Below are 27820 nucleotides of genomic sequence, written 5' to 3'. Positions count from 1 at the left end.
CAATCTTCCTGTTAGACTCAACTAGAGAGGGAGAGGGCACCGTTTGGGGTGACAGTTGAGAGTAGCAAAGTCTTTTTCCTTTCCCTTAGTAAGCCCTGAAGGAGATGGTGGCTCCAGCTTCTTTAGCCTATATTGGGGCCCTAATGGCCAATTCTGGGGTAGCAGGAAAATTGCACTTAATAGCCTGTTACATTTGTGTATTTTTGGTGGCAAAAATTAATTGATATAAAATTAAAAATTTCTTACCCGTGAAAGACACTGTCAAGAGAATGTAAAGGCAAGCCACAGACTGAGAGAAAATACTTGGAAAAGACACATCTGATAAAAGACTGTTATCCAAAATATATCTAGAACACTTAAAACTCAACAAAAAGAAAACAAACGACCTAATTAATCAATGTGCAAAAGATCTGAACAGACACCTCAGCAAAGAAGATAGACAGATGGCACATAAGCATTTGTATGATGCCCAGTATTATATGATGTTAGGGAATTACAAATTAAAACAACAGTGAGATACCACTACACACCTATTAGAATGGTGAAAATCCAAAACACTGACAACACCAAATGCTAGCCGGGATGTGGAGCAACAGGCACTCTCATTCATTGCTGGTGGGAATGCAAAATAGTGGAGGCACCCTAGAAGACAGTTTGGCGGTTTCTTACAAAACTAAAAATACTTTTCCCATACAATATAACCATAGCACTCCTTGATATTTACCCAAATGAGTAAAAAACTTATGTCCATATAAAAATCTGCACATGAATGTTTATAGCAACTTTGTTCATAATTGCCAAGGCTTGGATGCAACCAAGAAGTCCTTCAGCAGGTGAATAAACTGTGATATGTTCAGACAAGGGAATATTATTCAGTACTATAAATAAATGAGCTGTCAAGCCATTAAAAGACATGGAGGAAGCTTAAATGCATATTACTAAGTGAAAGAAGCCAATCTGAAAAAGCTACATATTGTATGATTCCAACTGTATGACATTCTGAAAAAAGTAAAACTATGAGGACGGTAAAAAGATCAGGGGTTACCAGGGGTGAGGGGGAGCGATGAATGAATAGACAGAGCACAGAGGATTTTTAGGGCAGTGAAACCAACTTGTATGATATTACAATGGTGGATACATGTCATTATACATTTGTCCAAACCCATGGAATGGACAATACCAGGAATGAACCCTAATGTAAACTATGAACTTTGAGTGATAATGATGTGTCATTGTAGCTTCATCAAATGTACCAAATTCCCTGGTGTGGGATGTTGATGGTGGGGGAGGCTGTGCATGTGTGGGACATGGGGTATGTGAGAACTGTACTTTCTGTTCCATTTTGCTGTGAACCTAAAACTGCTCTAAAAAGTAAAGTCACTTAAAAATTAATTTATATTAAATATATTATTATAAAGAGTCATAGGTAGCCAAAGTGAGAAATCTGTTTTCTAAATGGACAACCGATTTCTTCTTCACTTTTGTGCGAGATCAAGTAATATTTTCTTATAAGACTCCATCTCTTGGATGGAGAATGTCTGGCAGATGATAGACATGGTTCAGTCTTCTCCCTCCTCTCTGTATTGTATTCTCGTAGACACTGATCCTGAGATGACTAGGCAGCAGCCCAGGTGGGTGAGTGCAGACACCTCTTCCTGGAAGCCTTCTCCTTGATAGTCCAGCTACCTCAAGGCTACAGAGAACCCCGCTCCAGTTACTGCATGATGTAACTCTACAGTGACTCATTATTACCCAGAAAAACGGCAGTCCCCAAAAGCTGGGATTCTGTTTTCTTAGAACATGCTTTTCTGTGTTACAACTTTAGCTGGTCTTTAAACCAGGTATAACAAGCAGAGAGAGACAAAATTGAAGATGGCAAATTAGATATGGTATAGCTCTGAGAAATTTAGCCATATGGGCAAAACTGACATTTGCCTATTATGTTAATTCTTTCACATTTAGCTGAAGACACCCATTCTGTGCCTTGGTCTCTCAGACTACCTTCTATCAAAATAAGAGGTTTTGCACAAGTAATGAAGAGTTAATATTTGGAAATTTCCTGGCTAGGTGTTAAGAGCATGTATTTCCAGGTGGTGAGGTTATAAGTGATTTAAAATTATATTTATATATTTTCTGACTTATTTTCTTATAATGGACATGCACTTTTTTATCATAAAAATAATCTTTTTTTATTTGAAAATTTGAGGTTACCTGAAAGAAAAACAGATAAAGTAGCCCTGAAAATGTTGAAAGATGAGAGTTACAAGAAGAATTTGTCCTACAAACATAGAATAATGACAACAACAGTAAGAGCCAACAGTTCTGTGGCACTCTTTATATGCCAAGCACTGTTCTAAGCTCTTTATTTTACAGACTAATTTAATCTTCATAACAACCTCATGAGAGAAGTAAGATTGGTATGCCCGTTTTATGGATAAGGAAACTAAGTCACAGAGAAGTCATAGGTAGTCCATCATTAGATAGCTAGTAAAGGGTAGAGTTGAAATCTGAGAACATCTGTTGCCAATCTTCTTCTTTTTCTTCTTCTTCTTCTTCTCCCCAAAGACCCCCAGTATATAGTTGTATATTCTAGTTGTAAGTCCTTCTGGTTGTACTTTGTGGGACTCTGCCTCAGAATGGCCTGATGAGCGGTGCCATGTCTGCACTCAGGATCCAAACCAGCAAAACCCTGGGCCGCTGAAGTGGAGCACACGAACTTAACCACTCGGCCACGGAGCCAACCCCAAGAGTAGGATTCTTGATGACTTTACTGGGCTACACAAAGCACAGTAGTAAGAGCAACATAGCACTAGCTAAAGATCAGAGCTATTAATGTAATAAAAATAAATAAGATGGAAAAGGAATAAGGAAAAGCTTAATAGGATAAATGAAGCACCATAAATCAGTACGACACGGGATGGATAATTTTATATTGCCATTTGGGAAAATTGTTTATTTAGATTTTTTAAAATTCAGTTTAGCACCACCCTCCCCATAAAAATAACTACCCACTTTATTCCAAATAGATTAAATATAAACAGTTAAACCAAAATAAATTGGAAGAAATATAGATGAATATTTATTTGATCTCTGAGTGGAAAGGATTTCCTGGTCTTAAAAGCAGTTAAGGAAATCACAGAGGAAAAGACCGATGGATAAAATAAAAATTTTCTGTGTGCATAAACAAAATGAAAAGATAAACAACAACCAACTCATTTAAGAAACTCTGATTTTTATCATACATACCTGTAAGAAAATCACAAAAGAGGAAACAGAAATGGTTAACAAAATATGAAAAATACTCTCTTTCTTGTAATGCAAGAAAGGCAAATTTTCAAAAATTCAAGTTGAAATCAAAATTAGGTAGCAGTTTTCACAGAGCACATCCTAGCAAACATTTTAAACTGGTGATAATCAAGGTCGTCAAAAGTTCTGCAGGGTGGATGGAGGATTTCATGGGCAACATTTCTTCTAGTAGTTTAGCAGTATCCATCAAGAACCTTAAAAACAGCCATAGTCTTCAAACCCATATTTTATCATATAAGACTTATCCTAATAAAACAAAGATTTATGTTCAAATTTCCATCACATCATTATTTCTAATAGTGAAATATTATGAGCAACTTAATATTTAATAAAATTGGATTAGTTGGTAATAACCAGTAAATATGGTACAGCTATATGCTGTGAGTAGTTCTCAGCGGGGAAAGAACGTGGTTATTAGGTAGTGCTTTAAGTGTGACAAGAGAGGATACATTGTTATTTATCCTTAATTGTCTCATCTAGCTAAAATTAATAATAAAAAAGTACTAAGAGGGTCATGACCAATGTTCATGATAGTTATTGGTGGTGGAGGGGATTTCTATATTTTAGAAACTGCCTAAATAAACAGAGATGATCATGGAGAAAACCATTTTAAATAAGAAAAAAGAAAGAAATACAGGCAGCAATAAAGAGACAGAAAAAAGGACAGATCATTGAAAACGGTGACAGGCATGTGGATGTGGTTTCAAATCTGAGATGATGGCAGAGCTGGGATGAAGCTTAGAATATTGAAACAATTAATATTCTTGTCTAGCTTCGTCAAAGCATTGGAATCAACAGAACAATTGCAGAAACAGCCCTGTGCTTCACTCTCTACCATTGGGAAGAGCAACCAACCCATCCCTTGGGATACATTGATAAAAGCCAGTGTTTTTGTAAAACAAACTAGTTCTCTGCCCAAACTCACATTTTTACAGATGTCATGGAGATTTTCAATGTTACCTCTAAAATGTCTGGTTAAGATGTTTTCAAAGAATGTGTCTTAGAATTTAGTCTCTAGCATTTTCTTTTTAAGTTCATGAACTTTCCAATTCATGCTATATTATAAATTTTGTGGAATGGGAGAAACAGCAACAAACGTAGATAAAATTTATCTCTTATTTGTTGCTTTTATTTTTCTATAACCTAAATATACAGAGGTTTCCAACCTTTGCTACCCTCATTTCAGTTGGATTTTTGCAAATGTCTCAGAGGAGTTTGAAGGTCTAATTATTTTCTTCAAACACTTTTCTCCTGTGGGGACTTGGATTTATTTATCTCTTGCCTTTAGGCTCTGCTCCATGGTCAGGAGAATTTATTTCCCTGTGTTTCTGGTTCTCACTTGGATCTCTTGGTTTTAACCAAACTTTTCCAGAGTTGGGCTCTTAAATTATCGTTCTCAGCCAACAGATCCCTGGTCCACACACTCAAGTTTATACTTTCAGTTTCTGGTCCTCAGATTCCTCTGGGACCTCTTCCTGTCCTCCCATGCACTAGCCTGCCTACCGCCACATAGTCCCATATTCCATCAGTGAGCCACCACTTAGGTAAGCACGGGAGAAAAGAATCTTGTTTTCTTTCATTCATTTTTAGGAGGTATCGCTGTATTTTGGGTTAAAACATGAAGATAATTACTTATGTCTAATAAACTTGAACAGAAATGAAGTGTAGTTAAAGCTGTATTTTCCATCGAGTCGTCATTGAATGGTTTGATATAGAGAGGAGCATTTTCCTTCCCCTCAGTCTCCGTGAAATTCCGTGGGGGTTCTCCATCAGCCCAGGATATGAGACTGCGGTCACTGGATCTCCAAAGTGTGATGTCACCGAGTCCCAGGGCATTAATCATTGTGGCATACGTATTGTTCTGCTGCTTTGCTCTGCTGAGCCAAGGAGATGATGCATATGAATTCACACTCCTCCACTCTCACCATCTTTCAGCTCCCATCTCCATTTTTCTCTCGGAAGGCGGTTTTGGCTGCCACATATACTGCACCCCAAGTGCTAAATTTTCAAATGCAAGTGGTGTTGTGCCTATTTACAGGAACATCTCATCACTTGGGTCAGTTCATCCTTCAGTGGGTACATACCTACTGGTAGTACAGCTATGATTTTGTCTGCTATTTTGTAAATAAAAAAGTCGCAACCAGAATTGTAAAATGCTAATTTAAAATTGAAATGTCTATCGGTAGGCTCAAATGCCTGTGGAGGCACTAAATCTCTTGAGAAGCGTGGAGCTCTATCAGCCTGGGATTTTATTCTATGTCACATAAGCCACTCTGTTGCCTCTTGGAATCCTTGTTGCTATTAGCTTCTGATGTAAACCCTGTCACCATTGCTTCTACCTCTCGCCTTCAATCACTCATTTAGCAAATAGAGAGAGAGCACTAACCATTGCCAGGCACTCTGCTAGGTGCTAGGTTTACAAGTGAAAAAGAGGAAAGAGACCCTGCCCAGAGGGAGTTTACAATCTCTTAGAAAATATGGAAAAGAGAGAGCCAATTCCAATATGGTGTGGTAAGAAAAATCCCCCACGCTGGGGTACAACATAGTACACAAAAGCGACACTCAGACTGGCCTTTGGAAAGGGCGATCAGGGACAGTTTTCTGGAGGAGCAATCTAGAACGTGAAAGAGAGAGGCTTAAAGCTGTGTGGGTCTGATGTGTCCCACCTCCGTGGGAGGCACTGCGTGACGAATGCAACACGAGCACACTCTGGGATTCTAGAAGCACCAGGATGACAGAGCGGTAAATCATCCAAACCAAGCTTGACCAGGCTCTGGCAAGCAATGGGGAAATGAAAATCATTACTCTCTGTTTGGTTTGGTTTGTTAAAATTTGGGGGCGCTTTTTCAGTATTACTTAATACATGTGAAAAAGAAAAACATATAAACAATGATTTCTTTTCGTGAACAAAAATCCTGAATGTGCTTTGCTGGATCCAGACGTTCTTCTGGTGTCTGACTGCAGTCTGACTCTCCTGGAGGTTGATCGGAGGCCCACAGAGTGACCTCTTAGAATGGACCCCCCTTGTGAATGGCCTCATTAGACATCATCTGCGTGGACGAGGCTGAAGTGATGCTGCCATTTCTCCAGGATGCCGACTGTCGATTCTTCTTTGTTCTGCTCAGAAGCAGACTTCACTAACTCAAATTTCTTAACCCTTAGTATCCTAATGCTCGCCACGACAGCTCTTTAACACGGCAGCCTGTAATGTCCCGGGTCCCAACTTTTACTTCTCCCTTCTTGTCGTTCTTCTAATAGCATTCCAAATATCTTCATTAATGGTATTACCTCTACTCCTCCCCCTCCTTCTTCTACTCCTCCTCCTGCTACTATTACCACTGCTTCTATTACTACTACTACTTCTACTATGACTACTACTATCACTATTTCTATTACTGCTTCTTCTACTACTATGACTACTACTTCTTCTATTACTACTTCTATGATTTTTACGACTTCTCCTACTACTTCCCTTATGACTACCACTGCTTCTTCTACTACTACTATTTGTTCTACTACTACTACTTCTGTGATTATTACAGCTCCTCCTCCCCCTACTTCTACTACCACCACTTCTACTCTTCCTCTTCGTCCTCTTACCATTACTGCTAAGGCTTTCTTTGTGTGTGTGTGACTGTGTTCTAGGTCCTGTCCTAGGCATGTTTTCATATCTTCAGAACAACCCGGCAAAAACAAATATATTATCTTCATTTTTCAGGTGAGGTTACTGAGGCTCAGAGAGTTTGTGAAACTTTGGTTCATCGAATATTATTTTCAGCTATGAAACACATTAAAACATTAATATACAATATTTAACATCAAATTACTGTTGAGCTCTGTTTGCAGTTCTCTTGATTGAGAAGGCCGTGTGTCCCCGCCATGCTTCCTGGTGTGGGACACACTGGCAGCAATGTGACTGGAACAGCCTGGTGGTTTTGAAATTTATTGCAAGTTTGAAGGTGTATTAGTGTCAGGCTGCCATAAAAAACACCATAAACTGGGTGGCTCAAACAACAAACATTTAATTCTCACAGTTCTAGAGACTGGGAAGTCCAAGATCATGGTGCAAGCATGGTCAGGTTCTGCTTCCTACTTGCTGTGTCCTCACATGGTGGAGAGAGGAGAGAGACAGGCAGCCTCTTGTCTTGTCTTTTCTTTTTTTTTTTAAAGATTGGCACCTGAGCTGACAATCTCTTTTTTTTTTTTTTTCTTCTTCTTCTCCCCAAAGCCCCTTAGTCCACAGTTGTATATTCTAGTTGTGAGTGCCTCTGGTTGTGCTATGTGGGGCACTGCCTCAGCATGGCCTGATGAACGGTGCCATGTCCGCGCCCAGGATCCGAACCAGTGAAACCCTGGGCTGCCGAAGCAGAGCGCACGAACTTAACCACTCGGCCATGGGGCCACCCCTCAGTCTTGTCTTTGCTTATAAGGGAACTAATCCCATCATTAGGGCTCCATCCTTATGACCTAATTAGTTTACTCATCTCCAAATACCATCACATTGGGTATTAGGGTTTCAATATATGAATTCTGGGGGGACAAAAACATGCAGTCCCTAACACAAGGCAAGCAAAGGGTCTTCTTGAGGGCAAGCAGGCTCCACTGGAGGAGAAACACAGTCTGTCAGACTCAAGAGTCAGCGATCAGTGAGGAGGCCCGAATACTTCATTCTGAGGCAGAGTGTCACTAGGCATTAGTTTTCTGTTTTATTTTGTTTAGTTTTTGTTGTATCACCTGCTGAGTTTTGGTAGTTATGGGCTTAGCGCTGTTAATTTTTGGCCAAAAAGTGTCCTGAAGCACTGTAGTTGAAATTACCCCTCTTGGGGACAGGAAGAAAGGTGCTTGGATTATCACATCAATGTTATTAACATCAGCAATTCCCATGTAACTCTGCAAATATGGTGATGCTCTGGCATGCTCTAAAAATTTTATTATAAAACAATCTTTTTTATGAAAAAAATTTTTACTTATTAAAAGAATACATAAAATAGAACAGATTAGAAACAAATTTAAGTTTACTCTTTACGCTAGCTGGGTAAGGGGCTCTGTATGTGTATGCGCTTTGGTAGATGGATAAAAGTGTAGAAATTCCTTGCCTAGAGGGGATGAACTTAGAGGAGGAGTCAGATTGGTTCTGATTAGGTCATTGAAGAGGCACTTTCAGTGGTGGAGAAGGAAGTACGGCCTGGGAGGCTAAGATTAGAAGTTGTGTTTAGCTACAGGCCATGGCTTAGCAGGGCTCTGTTTCTTATTTTGAAGTACTGTCAACCTCAGTAGACTTCTTTTTTTCCCCTCCAGCTTTATTGAGGTATAATTGACAAACAAAATTGTAAGATATTTAAATTGTACAACCTGATGATTTCTGTATACATTGTGAAAAGATTCCCTCCATTGAGTTAGTTAACACATCTGTCACCCTACATAGTTACCTTTTGTGTGTGTGTGTGTGTGTGTGTGTGTGTGAGAGAGAGAGAGAATGTTTAAATTCTACTCTCCTGGCAGATTTCAATTATACAATACAGTGCTATCAACTATAGTCACACGTTATTCGTTTGATCCTCAGACCTTATTCATCCAATACTGAGTAGCCTTTTTATTGACGCAGCCTTTGTGCTAAAGGCTTGTGATAAAAGGGTTCTTAGAAGATATCAAAAAGAATCACCGGCTCATTGTTGTCTAACATGGCCTTCCATGTCCTTTTCCAGAATGTTGCCATAGGCAGAGACGATGAAAAGGAGGGGAAGGGGTCAGGAACAGGGCTGGGGCTTATGGTGGCCCTCCCACAGGTCCTGTGTACAATGTTTTTTGCTGGTGGCTTGAACCTGTTTTCAGAAGTCCCAGCTGAGTATTGTCACAAAATCTTCGTAGGTAATTTTTTCCCCTTCAAGAACTTCCTATAGAGCTAATTAGGGATGCCTCATGATCCTATACAGTTCTACTCAGTGTATCAGTGAGGATTTCAAGTACGCAATTTGTACAGTCCACTCTCAATATTCATTGCAATTCACATATGCATTTGTTCATATTCGCTAGACAGTGATGAAATCAGTGAGATTTTGTTTTATTCAGTCAATCTCTTAGTTTATTTGATCTCATCCCTGTTCAGACCAAAAGGGATTTAAAGTGGCTAAATTTTAGTAAAATTCAAAAAGTTGGCTTTTGATCATATTTAGCATGATTTCTCTTTTCTTTGGAAAGTTTTTACTTTTTTCTTGTTTAATTCATTGAGGGTATCTAGAGTTCTCTTGCAGCTAAAAGGCTGGTCCTCATCTCTAAATTAAAGAAAGTAAAACAGAGATACGAAATTTTTCCTCAAATGCCAGAAATTTGGATAAGGTGAAAAACCTGTTCATAAGAAAAACATCAAGTCCAATCACCTTTAAGGAGCTGAAATAATATTTCATCTGTTTCTAAGATACTTGGGTAAGTTAAACAAAACAGGAAACAACAGAAGTTCCTGAGTCAGAGAGGAACTGCTCGTTACTCATTTGACTTTGCAAGCAGAATGATGATGCCGTTACTCTGAAATCTACAAAACTTAAGATAACTTGTCAATTATGAAAATACTATGGTTATACTTTCGCATCATGTAATCTCCTGGGCAACTTCACCTTCTCCATTTCCTTTAGACCATTCCAACCTTCCATACCTCTAGAACTAGATTTTGTTTTCACAAACTTTTTAGAACATAGGACACTTTGGGGAGGAAGATAACTTGCCCCACTCCATCTTTTGGATGGCTTATCCCATCCTGTATTGCTTGAATGGGAAACTATGAGAACACTTGGATAGATCGATGTTACTTTGACATAACTGAGACAATGCCCACTTTCTCAAAATACAGGAAGAAGCTACACATTAGATGTGAAAGTATTGTCATCACTAATCTCCTTGTCCTGCTATGGATGGCAGTCATCTGCAAGACGCAGACAACTTGTCACACCCAATGAAAACTGCCATGAAGGGGAAGCAGAATGGGGAAGTGGGATGGAAGATTTTAATTTAGTGGTCTTTTAACAGTTTGGAAAATGTAAGTCAATGTGGCATTTACAGAAGTTCTCACACTGTTATTCAAGTAGTCATATACCCTCACTTGTGATTGCATCAAAGAATTCTAGTTCCTTTTTATTCCTTAAGGAGGAGAGAGAATGTCTTTCTTCCTAAAGCAGCAGTCTGATTCTGCCACTTGGGACCCTGTGTCCACGTCATGCCAGTGATCAATAGCTCAGGATGTCTTAGGTATTTTTATTAATATTTATTGAGTACTTAGCATTGTGTCAGATACTTCTACAGCACTTTAATCTTCGCAAAAACCCTACGAGGTTGGTACTATTTTTTTTATTTTTTTAAAGATTGGCACCTGAGCTAACAACTGTTGCCAATCTTTTATTATTATTATTATTATTCTCCCCAAAGCCCCCCAGCACATAGTTGTAGATTCTAGTTGTGAATGCCTCTGGTTGTGCTATGTGGGACGTCGCCTCAGCATGGCCTGATGAGTGGTCCCATGTTCACGCCCAGGATCCAAACTGGCGAAATGGGGGCCACTGAAGCGGAGCGTGCGGACTTAACCACCCAGCCACGGGGCCAACCCCAAGTACTATTTTTATATAGATGTGAAAACTGAGGCACAGAGAGAAAATGCAGCTATTCCCAGTAGCTTGGTGGCAGACTGTCCTCATGGGGTACCTCCTGCCCTTGTTTAGCTCTTTCTCTCAATTTGTTTTCTCATTATTTTAGAAATTGAAACTGCTTTTGAAGTTACAGAAGTAAGTACATGTATAAGGTAAGGATTAAAACACAAAGAGATAGCAAACAAAAGTCCAAAAAGTAGTCCAAGGACTACTCCACAGAGGTAACTATTATTAATTTTTTAATGTATTTCGAAATTGTCTATGCATACACCAGGTTAGACACTCACACGCGTACATACTCGTTTTAGTTTGTGGGTCTCTTAAGGTGCTTGTGTTATACCTCGACATATCACAGTCACTTGTGAACATGCTTAATTTTCTAAATTGATTGTAAGCTCTCTGAGGTCATGCTATGTATGCTGTTCTGCTTATCTATTGTTAAGTAACAAATGATCCAAGACTCAGTGGCTGAAACTAATGACAACATTTATTTTGCTCACAGATCTGCAATTTGGATAGGGCCCAACAGGAACATTCATTTTTGTTCCACTCCTCATCAGCTGGGTTCAGAGGCTGGGGTCTGGAATCATCTAAAGCCTCAATCATTCTCATGTGTGGTGTTTGATGCTGGCTCTCAGCTGGGACCTTGGGCGAGATGGTGGCTGGAACACCTACACATGGTCCTTCCATGTAGTTGCTTGGCTTCCTCAGAGCATGGTGGATGGATTCCAAGCATCCCAAGAGAACTGGGAAGAAGCTGTACTTGCTTTTATAACTTACCCTTTCATGTTACATAGAATTATTTCTGTAGTAGCCACAGGCTTACTCAGACTCAAGGGGAGAGAATGTACATCTTGCCTCTCAAAAATCACATTGTAAGGAGAGTGTGTGGTATGGGCTATATCAATGAGGCCATCTTTGGAAAATACATTTTGCCACAAGTACGTTTTCTTCTTAGGCTTATCCTTCTACTGTCCAGACCTTTATCACTTAGCTTTGTATACAGTAGATACTCAACTAGTGTCCAGGAAATTGAATTGTTGAATCAGAGTTGGGAGGAGGCAGCTGTTGGTGCTGAGCTGGGCTAACAAGAGAGGGGAGGTGGTAGCCCATGCTTGTGAAGATGCTACCCATTATCTCAAAAGTGGGACCCAGGGTATAAAATCTCACCAGGGACAATTGCTAGGAGTTGCTAGAAAAGGTACTTATAAAATGACTCCCTTGGGGTAACTAGCAGATGCCTTTGAGCTGTCTTCTTTGTCCAGGAGGTTTCTGAGAAGTGCCATTTTGATTGCGAAAAGGAAATGAGCTAGTGCTATGCTGAGTTTCATGCGAGCAGGTGCAATGAAACTGTGCATCCTCTAGGAATCACAGTCAGTGTGTAAAGCCCTCCCCTTTCTAGTGAAGCTCACCTGAATTGCTCAAAAGCCTTGCATGTTTGGCAGTGGTTAAATTAGTATGAAGTGAAACTCTGGGTACCAAAGATGAGAGCCGAGTATGAAGGCTGTGTCTTGTTTGCTCTTGGGTCTTACGAGAATAAATGTTATACGTGCCTATCAGAGCCTGAACAACTGAGAGTATCTACGTTGGCGCTCTGGTATCGAGGCTAGGTCTGTAACACCAGCTGAGGTTTGGTACTGAAGAACACTTCTCCTGACCAAGCCAAGCAAAGTAAGTTATGCGTAATAGACATGTGGAGATAGGATGGTAGGTCCTAATCACAGAATTTGTTTCAGAACCCATTCTTGTTATATCTTTTTTGTATCTCTATCTTCTCCTCTACACTGTCCTTCATGTTCTCACACTTGGTTTCTTCAGTCAGCTCTTGATCTCCTCTCCTCACTGGACATTGACATGTTTGTTCTCTCTTGGCATCACATCGCTTGAACTGATAACCCTAAATCAGACCAACTTGACCCCTGGGAATAAACCTCCACACACATACAACTACCACCACCACATTCACATGTACATCTGCAGTGCACATATTTGTGGTCTTCCCTCCTAGGGGTCTTAACTAGGGCATTCCAGTGCCAAGGGCTCTGCTGTTCTTCTCAGTGTGGCCTCAATAGAGCAAACAATTATTAAAGTCCAGTGATGATGTGTTTAGGAGGGCTTAGAATGAGAGAGACAATTTAAAAAGAGCTTGTTGTGCTCATATTTAAGTCTACTTAGAAAACTTCTATCAGAGAGACAAGGTCAACATCTTTGGCTAAATATTTCTGGATATCTGTACAAACTTTCTGTCATGTTGCCTACACTGACTTCTCCACCCAAGTGGGTATCCATAGTATTGCTTGACTCCATTTCCCCTTTAATTTAATGTTGACAAGGGTGGGGAGGTGGTGGCTCATGTTTTATCATTATTTTTAACATTTAAACTGCTTTAACCATTACTTTTGAATAGGTCATTAAAGGCCAACCTCCAGCTGCCTGTCCATCACCGTTCATATTGTTCCTCTACTGATAAGATTCACTGGTGGAGTATGACTTCATGATAACTATTGAGGTTGCTTGATATAGGGAGAGGAAGCAACTGAAACATGAATTTCAGGGCAGCCTTTTGATGCCCAGATCAGATTCTCCGATTGGACATTGATCTGAAGAGATGGCCAGACAGTCAATTATCTAGTAGAGTTCAAAGTGCATGTTTAGTGTGGCTCTCAGAATTATCATTTTTGGAAAGCTACAGAATCTTGATACTTGTTGACCTGCCATTGCAAATGGCTCCTGTAGTGTGGGATAAAGAGAGAATTAGCTTTCCCAATGTGATTTAATTTTTGGACCTCAGAGGTTGAGCACTGTTTGCTGGAGCTTAACTGCAGTAAGGACAATGAAAGTAGGGTCAGACAATGGAGCAAAATCATTAGGCTCCTTGCCATTCCTGCTCATGATTGCATCATCCTTCCTGTTCCCCAGGATAGTTCAGAGTCATCAACTCCCTCTCCAATTGCTCCTTACACCTAAGAATCACAAAGTCCTATCGCTTATCCCTCACCAGTGCTTCTGGCTTCTTTCCCCTTTCCTCCACTGACAATGCTATAATTTAAACCTTTATTGCCTATTTCTAAGATGATGGCATTAGTCGAACTGGTCTTTAGCTCTCTCCCCTCCAATTATCTTATAATCCACTGCCAAGTCAATTTTCTTAAAATTCCCATTTAGTTACCCTGTGCCTCTGCTCAAAAATTAGTGTTTCTGTTTGATTGTTGAGTCAAGTCCAAATTATTTAGCATGGTAGAAAAGGGCCCTCACCCATCCAGCCCCAATAGGGTCCTTGGTAGTTGTCTCTTGCTAAGCAGCCCACACTCCTGAAACACTGGCCTCATACCCAATCTCTGATCGATTTTCCCTCTGTGTTTTCTCCTCTTTATGACCTTCCTTATACTCTTATTCCCTTGTGAAATGTTAATTCTTCCTTGACCACCATATCTAACTGTTGAAATTATACTCATCCTTTAAACTTGTTTTCTCTTTCAAAGGCAACTCCTGCCCCCATTCCAAGAAGAAGTTAATCTCTTGGTTCTGTCTTGAAGCGCTTTGTGCCATTTTCTGTCTTGTCCTCTATGGAAGTGGACATCTTGATCTCTTACTAAACTGTAGGCTCATGCTGGGCAGAGATGAGGTTTTAATAACTTCAGCATTGCTTTCCGTTAGTTTAGAGCTGGATATATAGTAGGCCTTTGCTAAAAATTGTTGTTTTGAATTGAATTTTCACAGATTTTCTCTGGAAGAAAGTTAAATTTAATCTAGACCATCAACTCAAGTTTTCTGTATATAAAGTTGCAAAGCAAGTGTGTTGAAAATGTATATTTGGTTTGGTGTCTAATTACTCTCATTAAATTTTCTAAGTCAAAAATTTTAAATGTGCTTTAATAAAGGATGTTTAAGAGATATAATTGTCAAAGGACAATAGCACTGTTTTATCACAAATTGAGTGTACGATTGCTCTTATGCGTTAGAGCTTATCAGTTCTAACTAACAGCTCTTGTAGACACAAACTCCAAATATAGAGTAACACCAATGGTCGTTTACTAAATATGCTGACATGAGAAGTCTTTAAATATTTTTGTATATATATTTTCCTCATCCCTTTTTAGAGGTGAGCTCTGTCGTGTGGTATGTTTATGAGAAGTGAGACCACCAATGCGTCTTTCCATCTTCAGCTATCCTAACAAGATCCAACTGATGTGCAAGCTAGTCTGAGAATTAAGGTCGCAGAGAATTGTGTATTAAAGTCATAAGACTGCTATTGTTAAAGAAAACTCTTTCTTGTGATTTGTTTTTCCAAATCTTTCTTCTCTTGTATGAAAGATTATAGTGTTCAGAATTAATTCTCTCTGCACCTTGTAACACTATTTAGTTATCCTGTTTTCAGTTTTGAATAGTGCGTCATTTTTCCATCGCTACCGTCAGGTAATATATACTTTTTTGGTAATGTTATTCATAATGGCCCTGATTTTCAGTCCTCACCACACATTCAACTCTTTCTCTTGGGCGCAGACCTTTCTTTGAGGCCAGTGGGAGCTTTGTTCACAGATGAAATATGTGGCAGGAAGAGGGATGTTTCCCACCTTCCTCTCTCTCTCTCACTCTTTCATCATGTGTAACAATCTTTTCCACTCCTCTATAGATAAGAATCTTTTTGTGAATTTTCTATATTTAACATGAACCCTAAATGCTGTTAAGCAACATCAGCCATTCTCACCACATCCACCCAGATTAAAAGTGAGTCAAAGACAATTAGGTTACTCTGGCAGGAACTATGACCCTACAAACCGATAATTCTCGATAGTATCTTCCAGTCCTTGTAGATGCAAACAGTGTGTTCTCTTTTGCAAAAGCTAGGAGAAGACTAAGGCGATGTCCTTTTTTTTAAGATAATAGGATATATATGTTTTTTTCTACATTCTCGATCCTTTGCTTGACTTGTTAGGGCCAGATGAGTGCTTGGAGAAACTCACTTCTTATATGCTCAGTTCTTATCTGTAGTCACTGGATTTCATCCATCCCCCTTCCCCAGATGTCTCACCCAGCTTTGTAAACCTTCAGAAAAAGACACTCCACAAATTCCCTTGAGAATGTATGCTAACGTTGAGAGGTCTTCCCTTTGGAAAGTGCCACCTCCAGTACTCACTTGAAGAGTGATAACCATCTTGTTCTTTTCTGGATGTCTGAGGACGTCAGTCATGTCCTCTTTTAGATAACCAAAAGATGAGTATCAGGGCAGTTTTCGTGCTTTCTTCCAAACCTGTCATTCAAGTCTTCGCTTCTTCCTGATTTCTCTCTGAATCTTCTTCCGATATCCACAACCTAGGAAAGGCTAAAATTTGGGCTTTCTTTACTTTAAAGTTATTTTCTGTATTTAAGTTTCTTCTACATGAAATAAACTCAGTGTGAGGAAGTTTGCTTTTCACCAACCAGTTCAGCTCCAGCTCTTCTATTAAGAAACTCAAGGACCAGGAAGAGATACTCCTGTGACAACTTTTAATAAAAGGACATTCTTAGTCCTTCAACTTGAGTGTTTTCATACCCATGGGATTGAACACTCAAGGACAGACAATATATCTTTTCTAAATATTCAGTTATAAATTACTGGTAAACTGATATAAAGGACCTCCCCCCCCCCCCCCCGCCCACACACACACCATTCCTAGAGTAATTTTGTTTTGGAATCATTTCATTTCTTTTAATTTATTTAGAATAATTTTCTATTTATTCTTGGGCAAATCAGCTAGCCTGTTTCTACCTAAGTTTCTTGTCTGTAAAATGAAGCAAAGGAAGCGATTTGTCCCAAGGATGTTTTTTATTCTAATATTTTTTGATTTTGTGATTCTAGATGAACTTCAGTGTGAATAGAAAGGTGATTTGAAGGGACAGTTGGACAGAAAGACATAAATTATAAAGTTAAAAAGAATCTAGGGGGCTGGCCTCCTGGTGTAGTGGTTAAGTTCATGCACTCCACTTTGGCAGCCTGGGATTCACGGGTTTGGATCCCAGGTGCAGACCTACACATTGCTCATCAAGCCATGCTGTGGTGGCATCATACATATGAAATAAAAGGAAGATTGGCACAAATGTTAACTCAGGGACAATCTTCCTCAAGCAAAAAGAGGAAGATTGGCAGCAGATGTGAGCTCAGGGCCATTCCTCTTCACACACACACACAAAGAATTTGGGAGTCAAATTGGATCATCTTTCTCCCTCTTAGAAAGTCTTCACGTAACTTAGGAAGAGTCTTCAACCTTCTTCTCTTCCGGCTGCTTTTCCTTCTTCTTCTCCTTTTTTCCTTTATTTTTCACCTCTTTCCCCTTATGCTGCTCTTTCTTCTTCTTTCTTTCCATTTTATTCTTCCAGAGAAAAGAAGGCATAATTTTCCCAGGCAGCACACTTAGAACATTTCTGTAATGACTACCCCAAATTCCCATTCCTATGTAGACTGATATTGAACAAAAAGACTGTGGCGATGTCTATGTGTGTTTTTTAAACTTTACTATTTGTATATTAAATTAACTTTGCATTTCCCTAGTTTTCCACCTGAGACAGCAGCAGCTCAGGAATGAGAATATTGATGTGAGATCCCTTCTGTATCCACATCATTTGTCCTTCTCAAGAAAAAAGGGCATGCTAATTCAGTGTGCACATTTAGTGCAATGAATTTTTATTACTTTAACGTATTATTTTATTTTTCAATGAAATTCCAGTTACCTTGACTGAGTCTGTATTTTATTCCTTTCCTACCCTACCTCAAATAATCAAGCACTAAAAAGTGTCTTAGATTTATTCATTTCACAAGAACAGGCAAAAAGAAAATCAGTGTTTCATTTAGTGTTGTTTTATCTGGGACTTTTTCCAGGTGCCTAAAGAATGAAACCTTTTTTTTTTTTTTTTTGCTTTCCTGTAATTATGTTTTAATATAGAGGGTTATTTTTTGTCAGAGTATATTTCTAGCAATTTAGTAAAATGTTGTAAATCAGTCAGAGTCTTTAAAAATTTGTCCTGCCAAGACTGTGAAATACATTCCTACATATTCATTTTTGAATTGACGGATGGATGACAGGCAGTAGGCAGCAGGATTGAGTACTGAACGATTCTTATGTCAAGCTCCAGAAATCCTAGCAATCTGATCTGTAGCACATGCAAAGGAGTAGGAAAAGAGCAAAAACAGAAATATGTATGAGAATTTGGTCTTAAGTCAGAAAATAGCAGCAAAGGATTATTTTTACTAGGAAGAATAGAAAATTAGTAAGGTTAGGAAGCCGGAACTTTTGATACCATGATGAAAAAATGAACTGATGATCTTATATTCTGTTGAAAAGTTACCTGATATCTATGCCATGTCAAAATCTTAGAGATTAGTTGAAAGACCATAAAAATGATTGATAATTTAGAAGGCTGTGTTTATGAGGAAGGATGAAAAAAAGGCAAAGTGGGTTCTAATGATGAGCTTCCAGTAAAAGGTAGTGTGATTTGGCGGGAAGAATATTGGTCTGGGAAGTAGAAGGCCTGGACCTACTCTACAGCTACTCCCAATGATCCACGAGGCTCTGGGCAAGTCGCTTCACCTCTTTGTGTCAAATTGTCCATATCAGTAAAATGATTTTTAAGGTCATCTCAGTTCAAATTTCATAATGGCTTCTCATCTACCAGGGATATAGAAGGAGAAGAAATGTGCAGAGGGTACAGAGTTAGCCTTGGTAAGAAAAAAAATACAGCATTTTTAAAGCTAGGGATGAAGCATTCATAGAATTTGGGGAAATTTTCTTCAATTTATGATGTTGGCATTTGGGTTCAATGCTTATCTTCTTTTCCTTCCCTTTGTAAAGCCCATTGTGTCTTGCTTATTCTTAGCAGTGTTCAAATACCAGCTGGAAAAAAGAAAAAAAAGAATGTAAATAGAAAAATTAATGCCAAGTACAATTTCTTCTGGGGAGTCTACTGGTTTCCTCTGAGCCTGCCCTACTTTTCTTCAAACCTGGTTTGCATGCCAATTTTGTGTGTTTCTTTGCAAATTTCTTTAGAGTTTTGGCAAAAAAGTGGAAAAAAGGGAAAAGAAAAGAAAGACAATTACAGAACTGAATAAGCTAACAGACTACCAGTACTTAAAAGCAATGCAACATGAAATTGCATTCCTCTCTGCACCTAACTCCTTCAGGAACCCATGGAATCAAATAAATAATTTACTACTGCTTGCTTGGAGGATGACCAAGAGGGCCTCAGGGTTGGTTGAGAGAGGACTAGATGATCTTCAGTGATCTCCATGTGGTCCAAAGGTTCCATACACCATTCTTGCCCTCGGGAAAATCAGCAAAGTCACATTTTAAAAGTGGAGAAAAAAGAGGGGCCGGGCCAGTGGCATAGTGGTTAAGTTCATGAACTCGGCTTCAGTGCCTGGGGTTAGCGGGTTTGGATCACCGCTCATCAAACCATGCTGTGGCAGCATCCCATATACAAAATAGAGGAAGATTGGCATGGATGTTAACTCAGGGACAATCTTCCTCAAGCAAAAAGAGGACGATTAGCAACAGATGTTACCTCAGGGCCAATCTTCCTCTCATACACACACACAAAAGTGGAGGAAAAGAGAAGTTTACACTCTTCAAGTTCACTTGAAAATGACAAAGCTATTTTACCACCTAGTGTATCTCGCAACACTCCTAGCATTCTGTACGAGTACATTGTCTTTCCTGGGGAGTTCACTCATTTAGGTGGTTTTGGTTTTCCAGTTCCTTGGGAAAGTGAACCATGTTCCAAAAGCTAAACCATTAAGCAAAGGATGGCAAACAGCAAGCAAACGATCCAGTGCAGAGTGACAAATTTATAATGGTATGCACTTGTGAACGATTTACTAATTAAGGGAATGTTTACCCTTTGAAAAATTCAGAGGCATGGGTGTGATAAAGACATCAGTTAGCTGGAATTGACAAACAGATCAAAGTTAATTGTAGTGAACACCATTGCTCATGTTATCCCTGCATTTTAGAAAGAAAATTTCAGAAGCGTCTGTTTTTAATAATCTACTCTAAAAGCCAGCTAGTAAATTGACTCTCAAAGCCAGAGGTGGGAGTCTAGTCTGGTAAAAAGCACCTTGCAATCTCTGGTTCTTGGAATAAAAGCTTGGATCTGTTTTTCTGGAGTGAAGAGAGAAGGAAGCATTGCCTATCTGGTTGCGTATTGGTGTGTAATGCGTACAGAAATTTTTGCCAGGTGTGTGAGACAAAATACGTGATACAAACACACTTTGCCCTTATAATGGCTATTATTTAGGGAGATGAGATACAGCAGCATGAGAAGGACTGGCGAATATGAACAATCTGCTTACCAGGAGTAAAGTGTCATCCTACACTCCGATTATGGAGTTGAACATCATATCATAAATAGAAGCAAGTGATCGATACAATCTGGCTTTTCCTTCATTCAGTTTCTTAGTTTGTGGCTGGAAGCCAGTGATGTATTTTCCTGTGTTTGTTCCTCCCTCCACACATGCTCTGGGAAGCAGTTGTTATGCTTTCCTTTCACTGCTTAGCCATGATCAGTGTGCTTCTTTGAGGTCCTAGTGAGAATTTTAATCAGTCCTGGCCATAATTACTGCCTTTCTCCAGATGCATCTCTTATACAGACTTCATTTTTATTCTTCTCCCGTGTTATGGAGCAGGGTGGTGCTGAAATTCTCCATGTTGCAGAGCTTGTCGGCTGAAGTTATATCACCAGCAGGAAAGACAGAAAATGCTTCCTTTTCTCTTTCTGTAAAATGGCGTATTTTTCCTTCCTTCCTTCTTTCCTGTAAAATGATGGTGGCATCTTTTTCTGACAGTGTAACCTAAACGCAGGTCTTTTGGTGATTACATGCACTCTAGTGTCCCCCTCCCCAACCCCAAGATTATTTAACATCTTATCATTTCCACTTTTCACTTGCTCTGCTTGCTCTAAACAATACAAATTGGTCAGGAACAATGGCTATTCCACCTTCTAGTGCATCCCTAAACATGCCCATGTTCCTCTACGACGCTTCTGTGTCCCACCAAATGAGCATGTGAAATAGCTTAAAATAAAATTCTTAATTTCAGTCTTTCTAATCTGCTCTGACTCCCTCCATGTCACCTCATAAACCTCCATGTGACATCTAATCAACCAGATTATCTTTTTCAGCAATCTTATTTATTCATTCGACATATATTCATCCACTTTTTACTAACCCAAGATCTTGTTTAAGTCTACTTGGGTCACAAATATATACAAAACAAGATTCCATGTCAAGGGCCGTGAGTGGGGCAGATAGTAAATTTCAGAGGAGTTCCATATTGGTAATAAGACATTCTGGCTGCTGTCATCAGGGAATGCTTCACAGAAGAGGTGACATTTGAGTTCAGCTCTTAAAAGTGGAGGGAATTTCAATGAATCGAAATGGGGAGGGGGTTTTAGGAGGAGAGAACAATTTAAACAAAGAGGCAGGGGTATGATAGTGCTAGGTATGTTCTCAGGAGGAAGGCTGTTACAACTTGGAGCCTCTAAATCAATTTATTTAGATTAAAACTTAAGACTGGAAAATTAGGTAAGAATTAGATTGTGGGTGATTTTTAACACAAGGCTAAGAAGTGTAAACTTAATTCAGTCGGCATGGGTCGAACAGAATTGGAATGGTTAGGTTGGGGAGCTGTATACAGGGAGACCAGTTGCCCACTATTGTGTTGTGTTGAGGATTGAAACTGAGGGCTGAGTTTGGAGGATGCAGGTGGTCAGGGAAAGGAGAAGACAGATGTCAGACATTCTAGAGACAGAAATGACAAAACTTGAGGTCCAGTCAAATGAAAAAGAGAAGCCTGAGACAAATGAGATGGGAGGCTGCGTTCTGCCTATGGGACTGGTTGGGTAAGTCCAGTTTAGTGCGTGTACATGTTGGGGCACAGAGCAGGCTAGGTTGGGAGAAAAGAGTCCCAACAGCACTTCTTCAATTCTGATGCACATCTTCTTCACACTTCACACTTCTGAAATTAGGATTCTTCTTGCCATCTACGGGTCGATTTAACATGCAAGTTTTCCTTGAAAAGTAGTTAGTAAATCAGGGCTGAATATTGCAACTGATGGCACCTTATCATCATAGAAATAAAGCATAAAATGTGTATAGTTACTCTATCGGGTTTTCCTTTCAAACTACTCAATTGTTTCATACTCATTATAGTTAAGCCAAGCAATCCGGTAAACATAAGCTACATTTAAATATTAAAAAACAGTAAATATTATTCATCAAATACCTACGTTGGCCAAAGTAAAGAATCCCTGGGAGAATAAATCAACTGGCAGAGCGTTGGGTAGATTATGAATGTATTCATCAAATGCTTACTGAGCAGTCTTTTGAGAAAACCACTCTTTTAAGTGCTAGAGGGACACAAAGATGAATGAGAAAAGAACTCTGTCTCGGGGTGGGGTTGGGGGATGGGGGAGGTGAACTCACAACTTTTTAAGGACGAAAAAACAAGTACAAGTCATTTTAACCAGGCAAAATGTGATTCATAAGAGACCCTCCCCGAGCCATGCTTTCGATGCTCTGAGGAGGAGATGCTCGTATCTGCTTGGGGATAACAGGCAAGGCTTCCTGAAGGATGTGGCATTTAAGTTGGGCCTGGGAAAATGGGTAGGATTTCTAGAGGTAGAGGTGGAGTAGGTAAATCCAGGGGAACAATGTGTTGTGAACAAAGGTGAGCAGTTGGAAAGAACCACGTGTATTCAGGGAACACAGCAGTCTAAGGTAGCTGGAAAGCAAACTGTGAGTAATAACAATAAGGAGTGCAGGAAACATTTATTGAGCAATTACTATGTGCTGGGTACTGTTCTGTTTTACTTGGTGATATGTAGTATAATTAGTCCCATTTTGTAGCTGAGGACAATGAAGCACAGATTAGTTAACTAACTCACCAAGGGGCCCAAGAGCTCAAGCAGACCCAGTTGGTCTTACTCCTTTCATAAGCAGTATTGACGTAAGGGTGCACACACAGGGATATACAGCTGTGAAAGGATGCTGCACACAGGTCAGGAAGGTGCTACAGACTATGTGAAGGAGCTGATGTGATGGTGTTCTCTGAATTTGGATCACTATGTCACCACTGTTATGGTGTGTATAATGGAATTGGACCATAATGGTCTTTAGAAATATGGTACCAGAGGAATGTAGGTTCTGTGTCAAATTCTGTCATCCATCAGGGAACTTTTAAAACCCTTAAATTTTTATAAGACTTTACATTCTCAAAGGCCTTTTACATTTCCTATGTCATTTATTTTGATTCTTTTAATGATGTGGCATTTCTCCCTGCGTTGAGTATATGGGGAAACGTATCCCAAACTGGCACTGAGTTTTCCAGAGCCCTAAGGGTTGGTAGGTGGTAGAGCTAGGGAGAGAAACAAGATCTACTGGAGCCTAGATCATTGCTACTGTCTTTTACTCAGTCCTCCCTTCCTTTCACTGGTTTTATCTCAAAAATCTCCTCTTTATAATCAGAGGTGTAAATGGGCCTACATATAGTAATTGATGGGTTTGCTCAACACTGGAAATCACTACTCCTGAAAAGAACAGAGTATCCTTGACAGACAAGAGAAATGGCTCACTTCCCAGCTGACACTGGCAGAACCACGTGGTCAGGTGCTTGCCCAGGGAGGCGGTAGCTTCTGTACTTTTCCATTGCTGACGAGAGAGCAGTCTTAGCTGGCTGCCTCTGGAAACTGTCTGGACTTCAAGGCAATTTCCCCAGGCTTCTGTTTTGGGAACTGGGCCAGCTGCCCAACTATCTTAGGTTAAATCATTCATTTCACAACCTTCCCCCCAACCCCTCAGCTCATTAGTAAGATAGAATCGTCTCAGGGCTTGGCTCAAGAGAAAGTGTCACTGTTTTTGAATTCAGCACCATTCTTTGCCATGTATTTGTATATAAAATTTCAATACTTGTTATCTCAAAGACACTGTGTTCTGAATCAATATCCAGACCAAGGAGGTGTTGAATAATCACCTGTTCTTGAGATTGATAGCACATTCCACTTTTAATATTGTCATAATATCTCTAAGTGTAATGAGGAATGGATAGTGTATGAGTTTCCTAGGGCTGCTGTGAAAAATTACCACAAACTTAGCGGCTTAAAACAGGAGAATTTTTTTGTGTGTGTGTGAGGAAGATTTGCCCTGAGCTGACACCCCTGCCAGTCTTCCTCCACTTTGTATGTCGGATGCCTCCACAGCATGGCTGATGAGTGGAGTAGGTCTGCCCCCAAGATCCAAACCCATGAACCCTGGCTGCTGAAGCAGAACGCACAGAATTTTCCACTGGGGCCTGGAGTTGGCCCCAAAACCAGAATATTTTTCTCTTACAGTTCTAGAGGCTAGAAGTATGAACCAAGGTGTCATCAGGGCCATGCTCCCTCTGAGACTCTGGGTAGAATCCTTCCTTGCATCTTCCTAGCTTCTGGCGGTGACCATTGATTCTCGGTGTTCCTTGGCTTGCATCTGCAAAGCTTACAATCCCCAATCTGCCTCTGTCGTCACATTGTATTCTTCTTGTGTGTCTGTCGTCAATATGGCATTGACATAGTTTCAGGAAATGCTTTGCCCCCCTTTGGTAAATCCGTAGTATTTGTTAGAGTCATTTTTTTGATTGCTATCGTATGAGACATTTTTTCCTCTCTCTATCTTTCCTACTGGACTCTTATCTCCATGAGGACAGGGGTCATATCTGGCTCATCTTTATAACCCCAGAGTGATAGCACGATCTGGGGGAGGCAGTACTACATGGTGGTTAACCTTGTCCTCCTTGGAAATGAATGATGTGGATTCTGATCCTGGATGTCCTAGATATTAGCTGGGTAATGTTAGGCAAGTATGTTAGCCTCAGTATCCTCATCTGGGAAAGAATAATAAATATAATACTATTCTCATGGTTCGATGAGATTAAACACTTTAGCACATTATTTAGCTGTTACTATGAATATATATATTCAGTAAATGCTTGTAGAATTGAGATCTCATGTCTTTTTCAAAAATTCTAAGTAGATAGGGACAGAAGTAAATTAGAAAATTCTGATATTCGAAGACGTTGCCTTATTCTTCTGTAGTTCCTTCTGTTGCGTGCACGCACGCACACACGTGTGCACGTGCACACACACACACACACATACACACATAGACCCCTACCTTTCTAGATTCTGAAAAGAAAGATGGAGAAAGCGAGGAACATTCCATTAAGTTGCTTCCTGCTGTCCCTGCTCTGCTGATTCTCTTACTGTTGTCCAAGGCAAGTCCCCCACAGGTGGCAGGGCCAATCCAGGGAGCTCTGGGTGGTGAACAGATTGAAAGGATGTCTACTTAGGGAACTCTAAGGTGAAAGCTCTCCCCAGAGCTGTTGCATTTGGATGTGGCTTGTTTAACACCTATGTCCATTCACTTGGGAATAGTTGGGGGCCTCTCTAGTAGGTAATATTAGAGCTGACGTTTGGAGAGAGAGAGAACAAGACCAGTGAAGATTGGCAGGGGGCGGGGAGCAATGTTTCAGGCAGAGGACTGCGAAAGCCCTGAGGAGGAACTGCTTTCTGCTAAAGGGTGAGAAGGAAGGCCAGTGTGACCAGGATGTGTTATGATATGAGGTCACAGAGTCTACTAGAACATACACGACCTCGAGAGACAGGCTAAGGAGTTTGGATTTTATTCAAAGGCCAGGGGGAAATTATCTAGATCTTATGTTGGTGTTTTGTTGTACCAAGCGTTACACAAAATTCCAGTCCCAAACAGGTTTCTCACCTTCTAAGAAGTTACTTTCTAAAGCCCTGAAGCCCTTCCGCATTCTCTGTGGTGGCACTGCCCACGCCCCTTGGGCAAGTTAAGTAAAAGCTGAGCACTGAGGGTGACGCAGGGTGTTAGCTAAGGGAAGAGGAAGGAACATTGTCACTTGTTTACCTTTAGTTTTGATAAAAGATTTGGATTTTGAAATGGGACTCTGTGAGTGGTGGGGGAGGGGCGGGATAATAAATGACTAATGAGAACTGGATCAGGCAGTTGAGCACTGCCACCTGAGAAACAGCAGATTTCAATGGGACAAACCAATGCCCTTCACCTCCATGAAAATTAGTGGCCTGTGATTGAGTTACTCTCCTTTACTGTATTATTTTGTGGAGACTTCAGCAGTCCCTTTTGAGGACGAGTTTTACTTGGTTAGAAGAAAATGATAAAGAAATATTAAAGAATTACCTAAAATGATGGGGAAAAAATCCCATTAAGCAAAATAAGATCTTAGCCTATAAGCAAACACCAAACATCCAGTGGAAAGACCAGTAATTCTCATCAGTAAGCATAAACAGAAGTATGACAACTTAGAAAATCGTAAGATATTATTATCAACTAAGTGTGATTGGCTTTTTAAAATTTTCTGTGAATTATTGCTATTTTTAAACTTGACCAACTACTACATGAATGCATGTTGATATAAAAGCATATACACAATAAATTTTGAAAGTCTTCCTTCACACCCCTCCCCACTTTCTCCCATAGCTCCTTCTCCAGAGGTAACGACTGTTGATAGACTGGTATATATCTGTGTAGTCTTTTTTATCTATGTACTTCAGTGTACATATTTATGTGACCTTTCTTTAAGAAAAAAGTGTAAGTGGAATCATATTATGCACATTGTTCTTCTGTCTTTTCTCCTACTTTATTTCTTTTAAAGATCTTTATGCATATAAATGTTTATTTTATACTTTCTAATGGATGCAGAGTATTCCATTGAATTAAATTATCATAACAAATTTAGCCACTTCTCAGTTGATGCACATTTAAAAGTCCAGTTTTTCACAATTATAAACACCACCACCGAGAAACATTCTTGTACTGTTTTCTGAACACGAAAGAATACTTCTATAGGGTAAATTCTTAAAAGTAGAATTCCTGATATGCATGTTTTAAATTTTAGTACCGTCAAATTACCCTACTAATAAAGATTTATTGGTTTATATTCCCACAAAATTGCTAAGGGCCCATTTACTTGTTAACTTCACTAATACTAGATATCACCAATTTTTATTTTTTGTTCATCTTCTGGGCAAAAAGTAGTTTCTAACTTTTACTTTCCTGATTACTGATAAGTTTGAACATCCTTTAATAAGTGTATTGATGATCTGCATTTCTTCTGTAAATTATCTGTTCACAGCCTTTGCTGGTTTAAAAATACTTTTCTGCAAAGTGTAATTTTAAGCAGTGTTTGTTTATTATGGCCTTTAATCAATTTTTGTATCAGAAATAATTTTTTGCTATCTGTCATTTAGCTATGTACATTATAGCTTTCATTGAACAGACATTTTTAATCTTCATGTTGCTAATGCTCTCTGGACTTTTATATATCATTAGGAAAACCATTCCCAACCTAATCTTACTAAAATATTCTATATTTTTTGCTATCATTTTATATATTTAAAATTATTTTTGCATTTAATTCCTTAGGCCATCTGGAATTTATTATTATATTGTAATAAAAGACTATGACTTAATTTTTTCTTAATGGACGCCAACCCCATTTCTTGAAGGATTTATTCTTTTCCTGATGAATTACAATGGCTTGATATAATAAATTTCTAAATATGTATGGGTATGTTTTGGGACTCTATTCATTTGACAATATTCTGTTTGTCAATATTCTTTTTATTGACCTATGCTATTCGACAATGTAGTTCTAACTCATAAGATTTTTGATACCTAAGTGGGGTAATTTTCTCAATGCCCCTCCTCACCTCCATCCACAACCACTATTATTTTCAAATTCTTCTTGGTTAATCTTGGGCATTTTTCTCTTTCAGATGAGAGTGTAAGAATGTAGGTAAATTTTATAAACAAGCAAGCAAACAGACAAAACCTG

General features: G+C 39.4%; 1 protein-coding gene across 5 annotated transcripts in view; it reads left to right on the top strand.

Annotated features, from left to right (window-relative positions):
- CYTIP (cytohesin 1 interacting protein) overlaps positions 1 to 27820 on the top strand; it is a 67129-nt gene that overhangs the window by 5588 nt on the left and 33721 nt on the right. The window contains exon 1 of one of the 5 annotated variants that reach the window (XM_046659069.1): positions 11069 to 11092. The exons of the other annotated variants lie outside the window; for them this stretch is intronic. Within the exon in view, the coding sequence (XP_046515025.1) occupies positions 11084 to 11092 (9 nt within the window). The 5' untranslated portion in view covers positions 11069 to 11083. Of the gene's footprint in view, positions 1 to 11068; positions 11093 to 27820 lie in introns of those variants that run through there. 5 annotated transcript variants of the gene reach the window in all.

Source organism: Equus quagga, chromosome 4 (genome assembly GCF_021613505.1).
Source record: "Equus quagga isolate Etosha38 chromosome 4, UCLA_HA_Equagga_1.0, whole genome shotgun sequence".
Classification (NCBI taxonomy): domain Eukaryota; kingdom Metazoa; phylum Chordata; class Mammalia; order Perissodactyla; family Equidae; genus Equus; species Equus quagga.
Note: the sequence above shows the minus strand (reverse complement) of the source record. Positions and strands in the feature narration are given on the sequence as shown.